The 19,261-nt window shown below is 36.8% G+C and overlaps 1 protein-coding gene across 1 annotated transcript; it reads right to left on the reverse strand.

Annotated features, from left to right (window-relative positions):
• Positions 1-7,359: 7,359 nt before the first annotated feature.
• Positions 7,360-15,742, reverse strand: LOC147560150 (uncharacterized). Its single transcript, XM_086662225.1, has one exon. It carries the CDS (start codon positions 13,781-13,783, stop codon positions 8,207-8,209), a length of 5,577 nt encoding a protein of 1,858 aa, XP_086518351.1. The 5' UTR covers positions 13,784-15,742; the 3' UTR covers positions 7,360-8,206.
• Between the last annotated feature and the right edge of the window lie 3,519 nt (positions 15,743-19,261).

The following is a 19,261-nucleotide window of genomic DNA, read 5'->3' on the forward strand; positions in this document are numbered from 1 at the left end:
TCTTCTTCAACATTTATTTTATCTTCAACATTCTAATTGTATAACCCTAAAAAAATTTGTGGATTATAGATTAGTTGATTTTTTCCTAGATTAGTTGATTTTTTTTCCTTCTTCATACTTTCTCTCTTTAGATTAAGCCTTTTGAAGCAACAAATTCTTACCTAAATATAATCAATCTTCAACTTGCTAGAGTGGTGATTTATGAGAAAAAATAAACTTAGAAAAAGTGATTAGAAGAAAAATCTAAAAGAAAATATTGAAGATTGTGATGACAAAGATGGTGTAAATATTGAAGATGAAGATGTGGGTAATTTTGAAGATATGAATTGCGAAGAAACATTACTTAAACATAAAAAGAATTAATTGTTTAGAGAAAGAAGAAAGTTAGTAATGAATTGACAAGACTTGTTAGTTAATTTTTTGAGACCATAAATAGTAGACAATTAATGTTAGAAGGGTAAAATTGGTAATGCAAAAAAGAGATATTAATATTTCACGGAGAAATGGACGGAAAAATGATTTAGGGGGTTATTCTGGAAGTTGGTCATCTTTAGGGGGCTATTTTGGTCAGTTGGTCATCTTTAGGGGGCCAAAATAGAATTAACCCTATATTTTTTTATAGTTGTCAAGATCAACATACCAATTTCAACAAAAAAAAAAAAAGATCAACATACCAAATCAGCCGTTCTTGTCCTAAAAACGAAATATCACTATGAAAATTATAGATATGTTGATTAAATTTCGAATCTTCTTAAGACATTTATTTAATTCTAACAACATACAAATTGAGTTGATTCACACCAAAACAGAGAAGTATTGAAGCTTCAAAAGTAAACGAATGGCATCTTGAAGAGCCCAAAGTTTAGCTACATATTCTCAGTGTAGAAACATGATGTGTAATAGTCGCAAGAAAAGTGCCATGGTGATCACGAACTACATCTCCTATACCTCCACCGACGAGCACAATAGAAGAGTCATCGATATTAAGTTTAAGAAAAGAAAACCCAAGAGGATTGCGTGCATGTAACGAAAATAAAAAGTATCCTCAACCGCCTCCTAAGACTCTCACTTGAACCGCATGTAGCGGTTTCTCTCTCCTCTCACATGTTGAGTCACGTGGAGAGAAAAATCCTTGTTTCTCTCACATGTAAAGAAACTTATGCAAAGTAGCCAAGGAGACCGGTTCTGGAGCTTTGTCTACCACAATAATTTTCAATACTTCTGAAAAAATCTCCAATATGTATATATATATATATATATATATATATATATATATATATATATTTATATATAGTAGCCAATACGTGGACAACTGTTTTTTTTATATGGACAACTATTTTCGGGCCCGTGCGAGTCAATTATGCTTGTCTTAGTTGACTTTGATTTAATAAGGGGACAACTCCATAAAGTATTAAATACTAACAGTTACTAACTTATGGACCATTAACAAAATAATAGTTCAAAATTAAAAACCTAAGTTGTCTTCTTCTTTATCATCTTCTTCATCATCATCTTCTTCTTCCTTCTTCTTAGTCTTCTTAGTCTTCTTATTCTTTTACTGCTATTGAAAGTAAACTATAGTTTCTACCACTTCCTTTTGTTTTTTATCAAACCTTAGATGAATGAAGAAGATAAAACTCGTCAATCTCCACTTCCCTTGTTTTTTAGTAAACTATAGTTTCTACCACTTCTCTTTGTTTTTTAGTGAACTATAGTTTCTACTACTTCCCTTCGTTTTTTTATCAAATCCTAGATGGGTTCTAATCAAACCCTACATTGATGAGGTAAAACTCTAACTTTTTAATTTTATTTTGTATTTTCGTTTGGGTGGTTTGAAAGAATACAAAACAATTTCAAGGCAAAAATTCGAAGTGAAGAAGAAATTCCCAGAATTTCGTGGAAAATCCACGAAAATATGCTAGATTTTCGTGGAAAGTCTCCTTCTGTCATGCCAAATTTTCGTAGGAAATCTACGAAATTGGCTAAGTCAGAATTTTTTTTTTTTTTTTTTATAAAAAGTCAGAAGTTAAGATCTCTCGTGTTTTGTCGATTTTCCACGAAACACGAGCAACTCTACTTGTTTGTAAAAAAAATCTAGGGTTTTGAAAATTTTGATTTCTAAGTTTTAAAAGTTTTAGGGTTTTTAGATCTAATATTTATGGTAAGGAATATCCATTAACAATTCCCTTCCCTTTGTTTGATGTCATAATCTTCTCCAAAAATATTCTCTCTCTAGAATTTTGGATTGATGATGAAGATGAAGTAGTAGAAGAAGACCAAACTTACTTAGGGTTTATGGAGAAAAGAGAGAGGTGTTAAAATAATACATCTAATTCTAAGTGGACTTGGGTGAAAATAATAGAGAGTTGTTCCCTTAGAAACTGATGTCCATATAAAAAAATTAATTATTTTCGTTGTTCACATAAGATAGTTGTCCATATAAGAAAAACGGTTGTCCACGTATTGGCCACCATATATATTATAGTTTCTGAACCGATCCACTCTTGAAAAATGAGACCTACAGAAAGTGGCAAATGGTATAAGTATAGAAATGTAGTGGTGTTAGGTGTCTCACATGTTACTTGTAAAATTTATTTTATATATAAACTGAAACTCAATAAAATTTTACAAGATAGGAAACATATATTAAGCACAAAAGTGATAGAAATAAATAAACAAATTGGACCTAAAAACAAATCCTTTTTTAGTTTGTTACCGTTAATCCATGATTTTTTCACCCTAAGTGAAACTAAAAGAGTGCTTCGTGTGTGATGGAGCTAAATATCACAAATTTGACATGTCCACCTATCCTTTTAATTGATTTGGTAAGATACCCTTAACTTCAACAGCATTCCTCTTCAAACTTAGATACTAGGTTTACTTTCTTAAATATTAACTACTATTCATTCTCATATTTGTGATCCTTTGCATTGAATTTTTCAATGGTCTTTCATAACTTAATCAGTCTCACATTCTTGAGATACTGGAGTAAACTCAACATTGTGTATCCTAAAAAATTTTGGATGCTTACACCAAATATCTCATATATATATTGTGGATCACCAACGATGATCTTACTTTTATATAAAATAGTTTTGAAATGACAATAACATTGAGGCGGGGGAAAGTTCTTAAAGTATAGAGGTGTGATTTGAGTTTATAGCGTCAATGATAATCATTTTAGAAATTTGTATTTGTCTACTTTGCGATAATTTTTTATATTCCGTAATAATAAGTTCAACCTGTTATTTTATACATCAAGTTTTTTTTTAATTGTAATCTATACATCAAGACATCAAGTTGTAACCTATTCCGAATATAAATTCTTATTGAACTTAAATGTCTATTTTACAAAATAATATTAGCTACATGAAATACATTACACATTGGAGTGAAGGGAGGTGCTCACAAAAGCCCCAATGTGGCTTTACCTGTGCCTAAATGCATTGAATAGTTGAGATGGCCAAACAAACAAACTCAAAGGCAGGATCTAATCATTCCCGCAGGGCATGTGTTTGTTGGGTAAAATAATTTAGGATGCGGCTTTCGGGAATAAAGAAAATTCTCCGAGGTATAAATTCTCGAGGAAATCCAGATTTTTTTAAAAATTTTCCGGAGAATAAATTTTTATGGAGAATACAGCAGGGGCGGATCTACGTAGGGGTCCGTGGGGTCACGTGCCCCCACGTCGCCGAGCTAAAGCCTTCTATGAGTCTGACAATTCGGAGTCATTTTTTAATTAAATTCATGGCTAAACTATATCATGAGCAATGTTTGGTTTAGTGGTCCGGTGACTAACTATTGCACCTCAATGCACAGGTTCAAACCTCATCATCCAAGTTTTTTGGGCAATCTGTTTTGAGCAGTCTCTTTAAAGGCGCTCACTATAGGGAGGCCCCCACTAACTTTTACCAAGGGTTTTTATCAAAAAAATAAGAGGGGTTGGGCAAAAGGCCCAATCCTTGACCCAAAACAAGAAGCACGTCCACTGCAGGAAAAGAATAAGGGGCAGGTCCAATGGTCAGGAGGTGGGGGTAGAATTTCCGAAACACCCTTCTTCTTTTCGAAATTTACGAAACGACCATCGAAAAATTTCCGGGAAACTCTCAAATTTCTGAGAAATAATCTGACACGCCTCCCATCATACAGTGTACTTTCCATAAATTTACAAAATTGCCACCGAAAAATTCCCGGGAAATGCGAAATTTTTTGAAAAATAGTCTGACGCACCTGACATTAAACCTTGTACTGTCCACGAATTTACAGAATTGCCATTACAAAATTTACCAACTTGCCATTTTCGTTATTTTTTCCAGATTTATTTCTTATTTCTTTTTTATTTTCTCCCACACATATTTATCTCTCCAATCTTTTTAAATTTCTCTCTCCAATCTCAACAAATTTCGTTCTTTTTTCCAGATTTATTTCTTATCTCTTTCCAATCTCAACAAATTTCTTCATTTTTGGTAGTTTTTCTTGAATTTGTACAATGAAATTTTCTTGTGTACCGGGAATTATTTAGTGTTGGTGGACCTAAAACTAGGTCTTTTCCCGCAAGTATACGGGGTCAAGTTATAGTATTCAAAGTATCGTTCCAAAGATAAGCTAATTTACCTAAATCTTGAATTTAAAACCCCTTTCAATTTTTTTAGATTTGATTTTGAAACTACTTAAAGAGAGAAAACAATGCTAATAAACTAATAAGGATGAAATCAAGGAAGAAGAAGAATCTAGGGATTTCGATTTCACCACATAAATGGACTACTTAAGACAAGCATTCAATCAATAAATCACTATTTGTTTATAACTCAAAACCTAGCTTAATGAACTAATTAGGTTTCGGATAATATTCTTTAATAGCACAATTCAAAATCAAGAATGTATGATTGACTACCATATAAAACTAATTTCCTACACTATCATTCAAGATCTAAAAGGCATATCTCATCTAATAAATCAATAAAAGCATGAAATATCTAATTATAATACATGAATGATAACAAGGTTATAGAATCAACATGAAATGACAATCAATAGGCATTGAAGCTCAAAATAAGGATTCATTGATTTAATACATATCTCAAAATAAGCCCAAATATGGGTTTCCTCTACACCCTAGATACAAAATTTAGCTACTCATGGAATCTAAAATAATATTCATTGAATTCATAAAATAAATGGAATTACAAAAGATTAATGGAAAGAAATCACCAAGAATGTTCCCAATCCATACTCCCATGTATCTCCATTTTGATGTCCAATTTAAGCTCCAAGTATATCAAGAATATTGCTCAAAACTCCAAGTAATAGCTTATTAGAAGATAAAAGAAGAGAAATTTAGAAGAGAGATAGAAGAAGAAGAGATTTTAGAGAAGAAGGTATGAAGAAATTAGAAGGTTAGAGGTAGAAATTAGAAGAAGAAAGTAGATCTAGAGAAAAGATGAAGGTGGTAGAGAAAAGGAATGGTGGCTAGGGTTTTTAGTTGAGAAGAGGTAGAGAGAAAAGGAGGCTAAGAGAGGCTAAGAGGGGGAGAGCTTGGTTGGTTCTCAAAAAGGGTTTATATAGAGTTAGGGTTTAGTTGGGGTTAAATGGTAGAAAGGAATAAAGTGAAGGGTTATATTTGGAAAATGGGTTAAAAATATAAAACCCAAAACACACAAGTGTAGTGGCGGCTAGGGTTTGGATAAGGAAAAGAGGGAGCGCCATGTGTCGCAAGGAGGGAAGGGAGTCTGATTCCTAAAAGAGAAATGGGAGGTGACACTTGTCGGTTCCAGGTACCTGCTAGGGTTTCTCAAAAAAAACATGCGAATTTGGTGCTTAATGGTCGGATGAAGAAGTGACCGGCAGCAACAGGATCCGTCGGATGAAGAGAAACGCGGGATCTGGACGTCGGGGAAGCAGACACGTGGCCCGGAGCGCGGTGCTTAAGTTGGTTCGGGTGCACGGGATGATCACTAAAACACGGGATGAACAGGAGCCGTCGATCTTGATGACGCGGGAAGTTGCGGCTGAGATTAAAACGTGGGTACGGGGCTACGGAAGCACAATGCAACGCGCTACACCGAATCAGACTTATAAGGGCCACTTCGTTGTCCAGCGGAAACACGGGAATCGCGTATACCAGCCTCCATACATGGACACGTGTCCTTAAGCGTACCGCGGGCCAGAAACTTGCCCGAATGTGTCCCACCTAGTCAACAGACTTTGACAAAACTTTGACCTTGATTTATTCCTTCGTCCGGACTCCGATTTGACTTCCGTTTTCTCCTACGGACTCGTCTCGACCTCTACTTTTCAACCATGCACTGACTTTGGCCAAATTACCAGAATGTCCTCGACTCCAAATGACCAAAATACCCTTTATGCATCTTTTTCCCATTTTTTTTACCATTTTCACACCTAACTCCACAAAACACACCTAATCAAGAAAATCAACCATTTTATTATAATAAAGACTCGAAACGAACTAACTCGACTAATTTAAACGACTCCGATGGGACATTTTCATGACCCATCAAACATCCCCAAACTTAGATTTTGCTAGTCCTCGAGCAAAACAAAATAAAAGAAAAACCTAACTCACTTTCGGAGGAATCCCGGTTGCATTTAGCATATGCAACAAGCCGTTAAACCCCTAGGTTGCCCTAGTGGACGAGTTTTGTCTCGTGAGGGTTTCCAGAGAATATACCCACAAAATTCAAAAACATTTCAAAAATACAAAAGGGTCCAAAAGCACTCAAAGTCAACTAAGACGGACAAAAAATGTTTATCTCCTAGAAAATTTTAGCAAGCTAATAGGAATCAGTCAAAGTTAACAACACTATACAGACGCTAAAGATCTCTTCACTAATAATCTAGACTCAAAGTGTACGTGACTAGCCACAATGAGAATCACTTCAGTTCCAAGCAGACAGACCCTTGATCCCTATCTTAATACATTTCGCCTCGACTTTGGCCTCACAGACATACGCTCTAAAAGATGAATCACTCAGAAATGGTTCGCTCGTATGTGCGAGTGTGATCACTAAACTTGAACTCAACACATAAAAAGGGTGAGGACACATTTTAGAACGAATGATCTACGAAAAGGAATATAACCACTAAATGGAATGGGGAAGCTCACTTACCCTTCTCACCCACTCTACCCTCTAATAATGCTTCCTAAAGGTCAACGGATACAAGTGATGAGATGGATGGTGATGAGATCCCGAGAATGTCGACGCCTTCAATGCTAGAGAACTTCAAGCAACTTCCATACTTAGCTTTTTGCTTCGAACACTTATTTTACATAACAAACTAAAGTTCACATGAACTTTTTACACAAACTTTCTTTTTCAGAGATTTTCACTTCATTTTTTTTTTTTTTTTTTTTTTTTTTTTTTTTTTTTTGGCATTCAACTATAAACAATACAAACAATGCAATACCAACACTAGTATTCTCAACAATCGCCTTTTCTATTTTTCGCACTTTGCTTTCACATTCTTCTTTCTTTACTTTTCATGCCTTCATTCTCGGGAGTCATATGATGAATGGATGGTGGAGTATCCGTCTTCCTAAAGTTGACACTATTATCGAGTTTCATGGACTACAAGAGTAAGGTTTATTCGCTATCCTGATGTCACTCCTAGTGGCTATGGAAGTTGAGCACACGAGATCAAATGAACTCTTTTTACAAATTTGCGAGGTTGAGTAGCTCTTCACTCTACTCGGAATCGGCGCAGAAGAGTACACTCAAAGGTAATAGAAAGGCTCAGAAATCTCACAAGGGTTAAGTCTCCACTAATGATTAATCTAGTTCTCTCAGAACCGTCTACCCTTCACTTCCATAATACTCACGTGGCTAGCACACAAACGACCTCAAGACACGACATTCATGAAAAAACCTTTAACAACCGGATAGTACGATCAACTCGACTCTATAACTATTAACAAGCCAAAAACAACCATTAGACTCACATTTTCGGTCAAAATTGAAAAAATTTTGAACCCTCTTGAATTTTCGAAATGAAGGACTTAGCAAAAAGTTCTTCCCTATCCCCAAACTTAAACCGAACATTGTCCCCAATGTTCTGAAGACCATGCCAAAATAAAAAGATGAGAGGAAAGATATTACCAGACGCTACCGTCCTATATCAGAAGCATGGGTTGCCTCCCAAGAAGCGCTAAGTTTAAAGTCTTCAGCCAGACTAAGCTGAACATCGGGAATCACTTCTGATATACTGGATTTTCAATAAAAACATCCACGGTTTCGGGTGATATTTCTAAAAATGGTTTTAAACGTTGACCATTGACTTTAAAACAAACACCATTTTTATCCTCAATATCGACCGCACCATGAGGATACACAAATTTGACAACAAAAGGCCCCGACCATCTAGAACGAAGTTTTCCAGGAAATAAATGCAAACGAGTGTTGTATAAAAGAACTTTTTGACCTGGTGAAAATGATTTTCTCAAAATGTTTTTATCATGAAACACCTTCATTTTATGCTTATACACTCTAGAACTCTCATATGCATCATTCCTCAATTCTTCTAACTCACTAAGTTGGAGTTTTCTCTCTCTACCTGCGTTGTCAAGCGAAAAGTTCATTTGCTTGATAGCCCAATATGCTCTATGCTCTAACTCTACAGGGAGGTGGCAAGCCTTGCCATACACCAATCTATACGGAGACATTCCAATGGGAGTCTTAAACGCTGTACGATAAGCCCATAATGTATCAGTTAGTCGTAATGACCAATCTTTTCTATTTGGATTGACTGTTTTCTCAAGAATGCGTTTAATTTCCCTATTGGAAACCTCAACTTGACCGCTTGTCTGTGGATGATACGGGGTGGACACTCGATGAGTAATACCATACTTTTTCATTAGAACCTCAAACTGCCTATTACAAAAGTGTGTTCCCCCATCACTAATAATCGCACGCGGTGTACCAAAACGAGAAAGGATGTTTTCTTTTAGAAACTGGATCACAACTTTGTGATCATTCGTTTTGCAAGCAACCGCCTCTATCCACTTAGACACATAATCGACCGCGACTAGAATATATAGGTTGCCGAAGGAGTTCGGAAATGGACCCATGAAATCGATGCCCCATACATCGAAGACCTCAATGACAAGAATAGGATTTAGGGGCATCATATTTCTACGTGAAATACTCCCCAACTTCTGACATCGCTCACAAGCTACACAATATGCATGGGTATCCTTGAATAAAGACGGCCAGTAGAAACCACATTGTAAAATTTTGGCGGCCGTCTTCTTGCTACTAAAGTGACCTCCACATGCATGGTCATGACAAAAGGAGATGATATTGGTTTGTTCACTATCAGGGACACATCTCCTAATAATCTGATCGGGACAATACTTAAACAAGTATGGATCGTCCCAGAAGAACCGCTTTACCTCGGACAAGAATTTATCACGATCTTGTTTAGTCCAATGTTTGGGCATTTGTCCTATAACAAGATAGTTCACTATGTCTGCGAACCAAGGTAATTGGGAGACTACAAAAAGATGTTCATCGGGAAAACTCTCTCTAATAGGTAACTCATCATTTACGGACTCCACAACAAGCCTAGACAAGTGGTCTGCTACAACATTTTCGGAACCTTTCTTATCCCGTATCTCTATGTCAAACTCTTGTAGCAAAAGTATCCATCTAATCAACCTAGGTTTGGCCTCTTTTTTAGAGAGGAGGTACTTTAATGCGGCATGATCAGAAAATACTATGACCTTAGAACCTACTAGGTATGATCGAAACTTCTCTAAGGCATAAACAACAGCTAACAACTCTTTTTCAGTGGTCGAATAGTTGAGTTGTGCATCATTCAACGTCTTACTAGCATAATAGATTACGTGAAGTAATTTGTTTTCACGCTGACCTAAAACGACTCCTATTGCATAATCAGATGCATCGCACATGATCTCAAAAGGAGCTTTCCAGTTAGGCGGTTGAACAATAGGAGCAGTAGTAAGCAAAAGTTTGAGTTTATCAAAGGCCTCTAGACAAGCATTATCAAAGACAAACTTGTTCTCTTTTGCCAAAAGATTACAAAGAGGTCTTGATATCTTACTAAAGTCTTTGATAAATCGACGATAAAAGCCTGCATGACCTAAAAAAGATCGGATGTCTTTAACTGTTTTTGGTACAGGAAGACTTTTTATCAACTCTACTTTGGCTTTATCTACTTCTATACCCTTAGCTGAAATGACATGCCCTAAGACAATTCCTGAACGAACCATGAAATGACACTTCTCCCAATTAAGCACTAAATTCTTCTCCTTACATCTAACCAACACGAGTGTGAGGTGATGTAGACATTCATCAAATGATGAACCGAAGACTGAAAAATCATCCATGAAAACTTCGAGAAACCTTTCTACCATATCAGAAAATATGCTCATCATACAACGTTGAAAAGTAGCGGGTGCATTACACAACCCAAACGGCATACGACGATAAGCATAAGTTCCAAATGGGCAAGTGAAGGTTGTTTTCTCTTGATCTTCAGGAGCAATGGCAATTTGATTATACCCGGAATAGCCATCTAAGAAACAATAGTAACTATGTCCTGCCAGTCTCTCGAGCATCTGATCAATGAATGGAAGAGGAAAATGATCTTTCCTCGTGACCGTGTTCAACTTCCTGTAGTCTACACAAACACGCCACGCAGTGGTCATCCTGGTGGGTATTAACTCATTGCACTCATTTCTAACTACAGTAATGCCTGACTTCTTGGGAACAGTTTGAACAGGACTGACCCAAGTGCTATCTGAAATAGGGTAGATAATACCCGCATCTAATAATTTCAGGACTTCAGATCTCACAACTTCCTTCATATGAGGGTTAAGTCGACGTTGCATCTCTCTCGATGGTTTAGCATCTTCTTCTAAGTAAATGTGGTGCATGCAAACTAACGGACTTATACCCTTGAGATCGGCTATAGACCATCCTAGTGCCTCTTTGTGTTCTCTTAGGACATCTAACAATCGACCCTCTTGTTCTTTCTCTAGCTCGGATGCAATAATAACAGGTAGGGTCTCTGAAGGTCCTAAAAACGAATATTTCATGTTCTCAGGTAAAGGTTTCAACTCTAAGGATGGTGGTTTCTCAATAGGCTGAGACGACTCTGAGACAGAGGGTGATTTGGACTCATCACTTGCCGATGGTTGAGTTGTCTCTAAAGTTGATGCCATACTTGGTTCAGAGATTGTGAGGGATTCAGTTTTCGCTTTCCATTTCTCAGTATCCAGTAATGGGGTGGAATCTAATAAAGCATTCACCTCATTGATACTACCTTCCTCATCAAAATCTAAACCAAAGTAGGCCAACAATGTTTCCAACGGGTCATCTGATAGAGTTGTTGGTAAAGAATCCTGAACCAACATTTCTATCAAATTTAACTCGTTAAAATCATCAACATCATCGGGGTGAAGTCCAGCATGGAAGATGTTCATCTCTACAGTCATATTTCCAAAAGACAATTTCAAAAGGCCGCTACGACAATAGATGATAGCATTGGATGTAGCTAAGAATGGTCGCCCTAGTATGACAGGTATTTGACTTTTGGAATTATGGACTGGCTCAGTATCTAAAATGATGAAATCAACAGGAAATAAGAATTCACCAACTTTGATCAAAACATCTTCGACTATGCCACGTGGGTGCCTAACAGACCGATCCGCTAACTGAAGGACCACAGAGGTTGGTTTGATCTCTCCTAATCCCAACTGTAAGTACACAGAATAAGGAAGAAGGTTAACACTAGCACCGAGATCCAATAGAGCACGCTCTATTTTATAATCTCCTATGGTACATGGTAATGTAGGACTTCCTGGATCCTTGAACTTAGGTGGAATATTTTGTTGGATGATCGAACTAACATTCTGAGTAAGGAGCACTTTCTTATGCACATTCATCTTACGCTTACTAGTACATAAATCCTTAAGAAACTTGGCGTAAGCTGGGATCTGTTTGATCGCATCTAAAAGTGGAATGTTGATACTAACTTGTTTGAACAACTCCATTATCTCCTGAAACTGAGATTTCTTCTTTGACTCGACCAAACGTTGAGGGTATGGAGCTCTAGGGACATAAGGCTCGGATACTAAGGGTGGACTTTCTGACTCAGGAGCCTTTTCAGGCTCATCCCTCGAGACTCTGGTTGGCAACGAAGACGGCTCGTTCTCACTCTCTTCCTCTTCAGGAGCTCTTACCTTGTTGTCCACAATTTTACCACTTCTAAGGGTTGTTATCGCATTAGCTTCATCTGGTGGTGGTCTACCCAATAGACCTTTTGGGTTTTGCTCAACTTGACTTGGAAACTTACCTTTCTCTCTCTGACTCAAGGCTTCATGAAGTAGACCTATTTGGGTTTCTAGCTTAGACAAAGATTGTTGGTGAGATGTTTCTAGCTTAGACAAAGATTGTTGGTGAGATGTTTCTAGCTTAGTCAAAGCTTGACGGGTGGATTCCTGAAATTCCTCATGGTTCTTAGTTAACATGACCTGGTTCTGAGCTAGCATTTGCATGGTGTCCTCTAATGATGTCTTCTTTTCAGGTGGATGTTGGACACTGGGCTGAGCAAAAGGGTTGCTAGGTGCATTAAACCCCTGAGGGTTCATAGAACTACTAGGCTGACTCTGGTATTGACCTTTAGACCAAGAGAGATTGGGATGATTTCTCCAGCCTGGATTATACGTGTTCGAGAAAGGATCATACTTCTGACGATTGTCATGCCTAGAGTTTTGATAGAGAGCATGAGCTTGTTCTTTGTTAGCAGACTCAAAGAATAAGGCACATTTGTTCCCCGTATGAGTAGGGTCTCCACAGACTGAACAAGGGTAAGAGATGGGTTCATTTCCAACACTCATGACATGAGTGGGATCCTCCGCGAAGGTTTTAGGTTGATTCATCACTAAGGCTTCCAACCTTCTGGTAATGGCGTCAAGTTTGGACTCAGAATCATCGATCCTATAAATCCCGCCCTTAGTTGGATTAGGCTTTGCCCGAGTGATAGGTTCTCTAGAAGTTTCCCATTGTTGGGATTGTGCGGCTAGTCCCTCAAGAAAATCCATGGCCTCATCGGCGGATTTGTTAGAAAACCCGCCATTACAAAATGACTCAATCATGGAGGTGGTAGGATAATCTAGTCCTTCATACAATAGTTGGACTAGTTTCATTTTTTCGAACCCATGATGTGGACACTCTAGAAGAATGTCCTTGAATCTCTCAATATAGGAGTAGAGAGATTCTCCTTGGAGTTGCTCGAAATTAAGCAAACTCTGCCTTAAAGCTCTAGTTTTATGCTTGGGAAAGAATTTTTCTAGAAAGACACCACTAAGTTCTGCCCAAGTAGAAATAGACTCAGGTTGTAAGGCATACAACCACGACTTAGCTTTATCTTTTAGAGAAAAAGGGAACAACCTTAATCTAACGGCATCAATCGAGTTAGGGACGTTCATGGTCTTGCAAACGTCCTCAAATTCCCTAACATGATAATACGCGTTCTCGTTCTCTAAACCACGAAACACCGGAAGCATATTGATGATTCCCGACTTTAACTCGAAATAAGTGTTAGTCGGGGGTAGCCTAATGCATGATGGTTGGCTAACTCTAGCCGGATGCATGTAGTTTTTGAGAGTCATAGGTTGATCCTCGACTCTATCTTGATCAACGTGATCCTCCATAGACTCTTTTAAAGAAAGGTTTTCAAGTAAAATACTCAAATCAGACTCTTTAACAAAACGACCTCTCTTATCACGTAACCTAGGGGGCATAAACCAAAAGACAAGACAAGGGACTCTTTTTTTTTTTTGAAAATTTTTTTTTGAAAAGAAAAGAATTAAGGAAACTACGAAGATCCTAAGGAAAACAACAAAGCAAGCAAGCTGACTCCACCAAGCAACCTAGACACAATCTAGACGACCGGGTAGTCTTTTTCACCTAAAAATTGATCTAGACAGCTTCTACTTCTTACCAAACTTGAACTATGATTCTTATGAGGAGTTACTCCGTCACAGTACAACGATCAAGAATTGTGTTCTTGGATCGTTCCCTCTTCCTGGGAAAACTCCAAATACTAATCAAGTTCGAGATTTGTCAAGAGTGTCCTATAAGCTCGTTACCCTTTGGCCAATGTCTAAATCGATTTTTAATTTTAAGTGAGGCTTGGGATCGGCGATGTTGTTACCTAGATGGGCAAGAGACCGGTGATGAAATCCGACTCCTATCTTGTAATGGGTTGATGCCCTTACTAATATGATAATTAAACTAATAGTTCGACAATCAATTAGCAAGCAAGAAACATCACAAGTACCCACTTACAGGAGATTCGTGGGTGATCAAGAAGTTACCTCCCGTTCAAGACGGGCGACGACCTTTGTAGACGACCCGGGCCACTCTCCCGTGAGTGTTCGAACCCGAGGCTTCGTTTTGGTTACAAATTAAATGCCCTCTAATTTAGGGTCAAAACAATAAAGGCCTTATTACAAAACAACAAAAATAAAGAAATACAAAAAAAAGATTATAACACTCTCTCACCAAAATAAAAATAAAGTAAAAATAACTAAAAAGGGTCTTCTTGATGTCCTCTTCCTTGATGCTCCCTCCTTTGTGAATCTACAAAAAGAAAGGAAAAACAAGTCAAAGTAATCAAAATAGACAAAAATAAAAATAAAAACCAATTCAAGATTGAAAATAAAATTAAACTTATCCCCGGCAGCGGCGCCAAAAACTTGGTGGACCTAAAACTAGGTCTTTTCCCGCAAGTATACGGGGTCAAGTTATAGTATTCAAAGTATCGTTCCAAAGATAAGCTAATTTACCTAAATCTTGAATTTAAAACCCCTTTCAATTTTTTTAGATTTGATTTTGAAACTACTTAAAGAGAGAAAACAATGCTAATAAACTAATAAGGATGAAATCAAGGAAGAAGAAGAATCTAGGGATTTCGATTTCACCACATAAATGGACTACTTAAGACAAGCATTCAATCAATAAATCACTATTTGTTTATAACTCAAAACCTAGCTTAATGAACTAATTAGGTTTCGGATAATATTCTTTAATAGCACAATTCAAAATCAAGAATGTATGATTGACTACCATATAAAACTAATTTCCTACACTATCATTCAAGATCTAAAAGGCATATCTCATCTAATAAATCAATAAAAGCATGAAATATCTAATTATAATACATGAATGATAACAAGGTTATAGAATCAACATGAAATGACAATCAATAGGCATTGAAGCTCAAAATAAGGATTCATTGATTTAATACATATCTCAAAATAAGCCCAAATATGGGTTTCCTCTACACCCTAGATACAAAATTTAGCTACTCATGGAATCTAAAATAATATTCATTGAATTCATAAAATAAATGGAATTACAAAAGATTAATGGAAAGAAATCACCAAGAATGTTCCCAATCCATACTCCCATGTATCTCCATTTTGATGTCCAATTTAAGCTCCAAGTATATCAAGAATATTGCTCAAAACTCCAAGTAATAGCTTATTAGAAGATAAAAGAAGAGAAATTTAGAAGAGAGATAGAAGAAGAAGAGATTTTAGAGAAGAAGGTATGAAGAAATTAGAAGGTTAGAGGTAGAAATTAGAAGAAGAAAGTAGATCTAGAGAAAAGATGAAGGTGGTAGAGAAAAGGAATGGTGGCTAGGGTTTTTAGTTGAGAAGAGGTAGAGAGAAAAGGAGGCTAAGAGAGGCTAAGAGGGGGAGAGCTTGGTTGGTTCTCAAAAAGGGTTTATATAGAGTTAGGGTTTAGTTGGGGTTAAATGGTAGAAAGGAATAAAGTGAAGGGTTATATTTGGAAAATGGGTTAAAAATATAAAACCCAAAACACACAAGTGTAGTGGCGGCTAGGGTTTGGATAAGGAAAAGAGGGAGCGCCATGTGTCGCAAGGAGGGAAGGGAGTCTGATTCCTAAAAGAGAAATGGGAGGTGACACTTGTCGGTTCCAGGTACCTGCTAGGGTTTCTCAAAAAAAACATGCGAATTTGGTGCTTAATGGTCGGATGAAGAAGTGACCGGCAGCAACAGGATCCGTCGGATGAAGAGAAACGCGGGATCTGGACGTCGGGGAAGCAGACACGTGGCCCGGAGCGCGGTGCTTAAGTTGGTTCGGGTGCACGGGATGATCACTAAAACACGGGATGAACAGGAGCCGTCGATCTTGATGACGCGGGAAGTTGCGGCTGAGATTAAAACGTGGGTACGGGGCTACGGAAGCACAATGCAACGCGCTACACCGAATCAGACTTATAAGGGCCACTTCGTTGTCCAGCGGAAACACGGGAATCGCGTATACCAGCCTCCATACATGGACACGTGTCCTTAAGCGTACCGCGGGCCAGAAACTTGCCCGAATGTGTCCCACCTAGTCAACAGACTTTGACAAAACTTTGACCTTGATTTATTCCTTCGTCCGGACTCCGATTTGACTTCCGTTTTCTCCTACGGACTCGTCTCGACCTCTACTTTTCAACCATGCACTGACTTTGGCCAAATTACCAGAATGTCCTCGACTCCAAATGACCAAAATACCCTTTATGCATCTTTTTCCCATTTTTTTTACCATTTTCACACCTAACTCCACAAAACACACCTAATCAAGAAAATCAACCATTTTATTATAATAAAGACTCGAAACGAACTAACTCGACTAATTTAAACGACTCCGATGGGACATTTTCATGACCCATCAAGTGTACTGGCCATTTTTTGGATATGTACTATACATTTTTGTACTGGGAATTTTCTTGTGTACCGGGAATTGTTCTGTGTGCTGGCCATTTGGTTATGTACTAGACATTTTTGTAATGAGAATTTTCTTGTCTACCGAGAATTGTTCTGTGTACTCGCCATTCGGCTATGTACTAGACATTTTTGTACTGGGAATTTTCTTGTGCACCGGAAATTGTTCCGTGTACTGGCCATTTGGTTGAATACTGGACACTTTTGAATTGGGAATTTTCTTCTGTACCGGGAATGGTTCTGTGCACTGACCATTTGGTTATGTACTTTGATGTTTTTAGAGATGAAGAAGATAAAATGTGAAACAAATAAGAATGATGAAGAAGAAAAATAAGAACATAAAACTTTTAGAGAGAGAAACACAGGAAACTTTGATGTTTTTAGAGATTGAAAGAGATGAAGAAGATAAAATGTGAAGCAAAATAAGAATGATGAACATCCAAAAATAAGAAGATAAAACTTTTAGAGAGAGAAAGAACAAAAAATTTATGTTCTTGGAGATTGAAAGAGATGAAGAAGATAAAATGTGAATGTTTTCAAAAATAATGAGAGAAAGAACAGAAAATATAGTGGGCAGGATCCAAAAAAATTGTCTGAAATTTCGTCAAAAAATGGCGCCATTTTTGAATTTTCAAAAAATCTGAATGTTTCTCTGACATTACGTCATGTACGGAGAATTAATTGCTTCGCTGTCATCCGTCAGATTGTTAGAAAACACGGAAATTTCCCGTAAAGGGGTAAAAGAGGGATAAATAAAATAAAAACCAGAAAAGTGTGAGCTGTCCTGACAATTTGGACTGGGTTCTCATTTTTGTTTTAAGCTGGGGGTAATACTTATTTACCCTCCATTTTTTGGGCCTCTCACTCAAAAATCCAAAAAATAATTCAATTGTCTTGGCCCCTACTATTTTTGTTTATCTATCTTTTTTTTTTTTTTTGAAATCCTTATTTATCAAACTGGCACCTCAATAATTTTTCACTTCTGTTTTTTTTTAAATCAAATTTGTCTATGCTCTTATTCTTTTGTAAATTCGGATTTGATTTTTTCCACGGTTAGTTGTAACTTAATTAATTAAGAATGTTGCTGTGACATATAGAGGTCATTGGTTTGAACGACACATTTTTTTTTTTTGCAATTCAGACTTGTAACATATTTTGGTAGAGGTTAGTACTGAAGCTCCATAGTTCGTCATTGATGATAGTATTAATCTTTTTACTGTTTAACTGTGCCCCCACAAAGACACTTTCCTGGGTCTGCCACTGGAATACAGAATACATTTTTTGAAAGTTCCTCCATCTCATCTGTTCTCTCTGCCACTTCATCTTCTCGCCACCTCATCATCTTCTCCGACGAAGGTCGCCAGCCGGCGACCTTCAAACATAAAATATATATATATATATATATATATATATATATATATATATATATTTTCTCTCTTCTCTCTCTCTCTCTATAAATTTTTTTTTCTTTTTTCTTTTCTCTCTCTCTAGAACAGATCTAGAGAGAGGGTCTGTTCTCACGAACAGACCTTTGATGGTAAACCCTCTCTCTAGATCTGTTCTAGAGAGAGAGAGAATTTTAAAAAAATATATATAGAGAGAGAGAGAAAATAATTTTTTTTTTTTTTTTTTTATGTTTGAAGGTCGCCCGCCGGCCGGCGACTTTTGCCGGAGAAGATGATGAGGTGGTAGAGAGAGGTGATAAGATGGAGGAGCCTTCAAAAATTTGTTTTATTTTGAACTCCCAAAATTAGAAGCCCCTTAGCAATAAAAAGAAACATAAAAGTCAATCTTATTTGACTAATTTTAAGAAAAGTTTTTATTCTCCGGAAAATTTTCTTTATTCCTCAAAGTCAGCGGTCATAATTTATCATAACAACTAGAAAAATCCAAGGCCTTCTTTAGAAGTTACCAAAATCTAATGAGTAATGATAGGTAAAGTTTAAAATAGTATTGCTAATCAATATTTGGGGCATTTATTCATTTTTTTTTTGTTCCTGAAGTACCCACGTCATTGCTTTTTTTTTTTTTTTTTATAATTTCAACATGGAGAGTAACGATTCTTTGTTTATTTTTTTTTTATTTTTATTTTTTTTTATTTTTTTTATGTTGAACTAATTCTTTGTTTAGTTATTTCATGAAAAATTATTTCTTTATTTCTGATAACACAATAACAAAACCATAAATAATATGCAGAACACACACCAAAAGGTTGGTAGTAGGTCTATATAGTCCTTATTTTATCAATTAAAAGATAGATGTGGATAGAAAACTAGGTCATCAAATGGTTCTATTGGCAAATCTATCCTGACAGATTTTTTTATCCAAAAGCTTATCAGTCACAAAAGCTTCCTTTAACCCTACCACCACCACCACAAAGGATGTAAACATCTTTGTCCATGAATTTTGCTTTTTAAGGGGTTTGACCATTTTTTGGGTCGGTCCACCATCCACAAAAGCTTGAATTCATTCTTCATT

This window comes from Eschscholzia californica, unplaced genomic scaffold, assembly GCF_041429995.1.
Source record: "Eschscholzia californica isolate CP2 unplaced genomic scaffold, dmEscCali1.0.p SCAF_2, whole genome shotgun sequence".
NCBI lineage: Eukaryota > Viridiplantae > Streptophyta > Magnoliopsida > Ranunculales > Papaveraceae > Eschscholzia > Eschscholzia californica.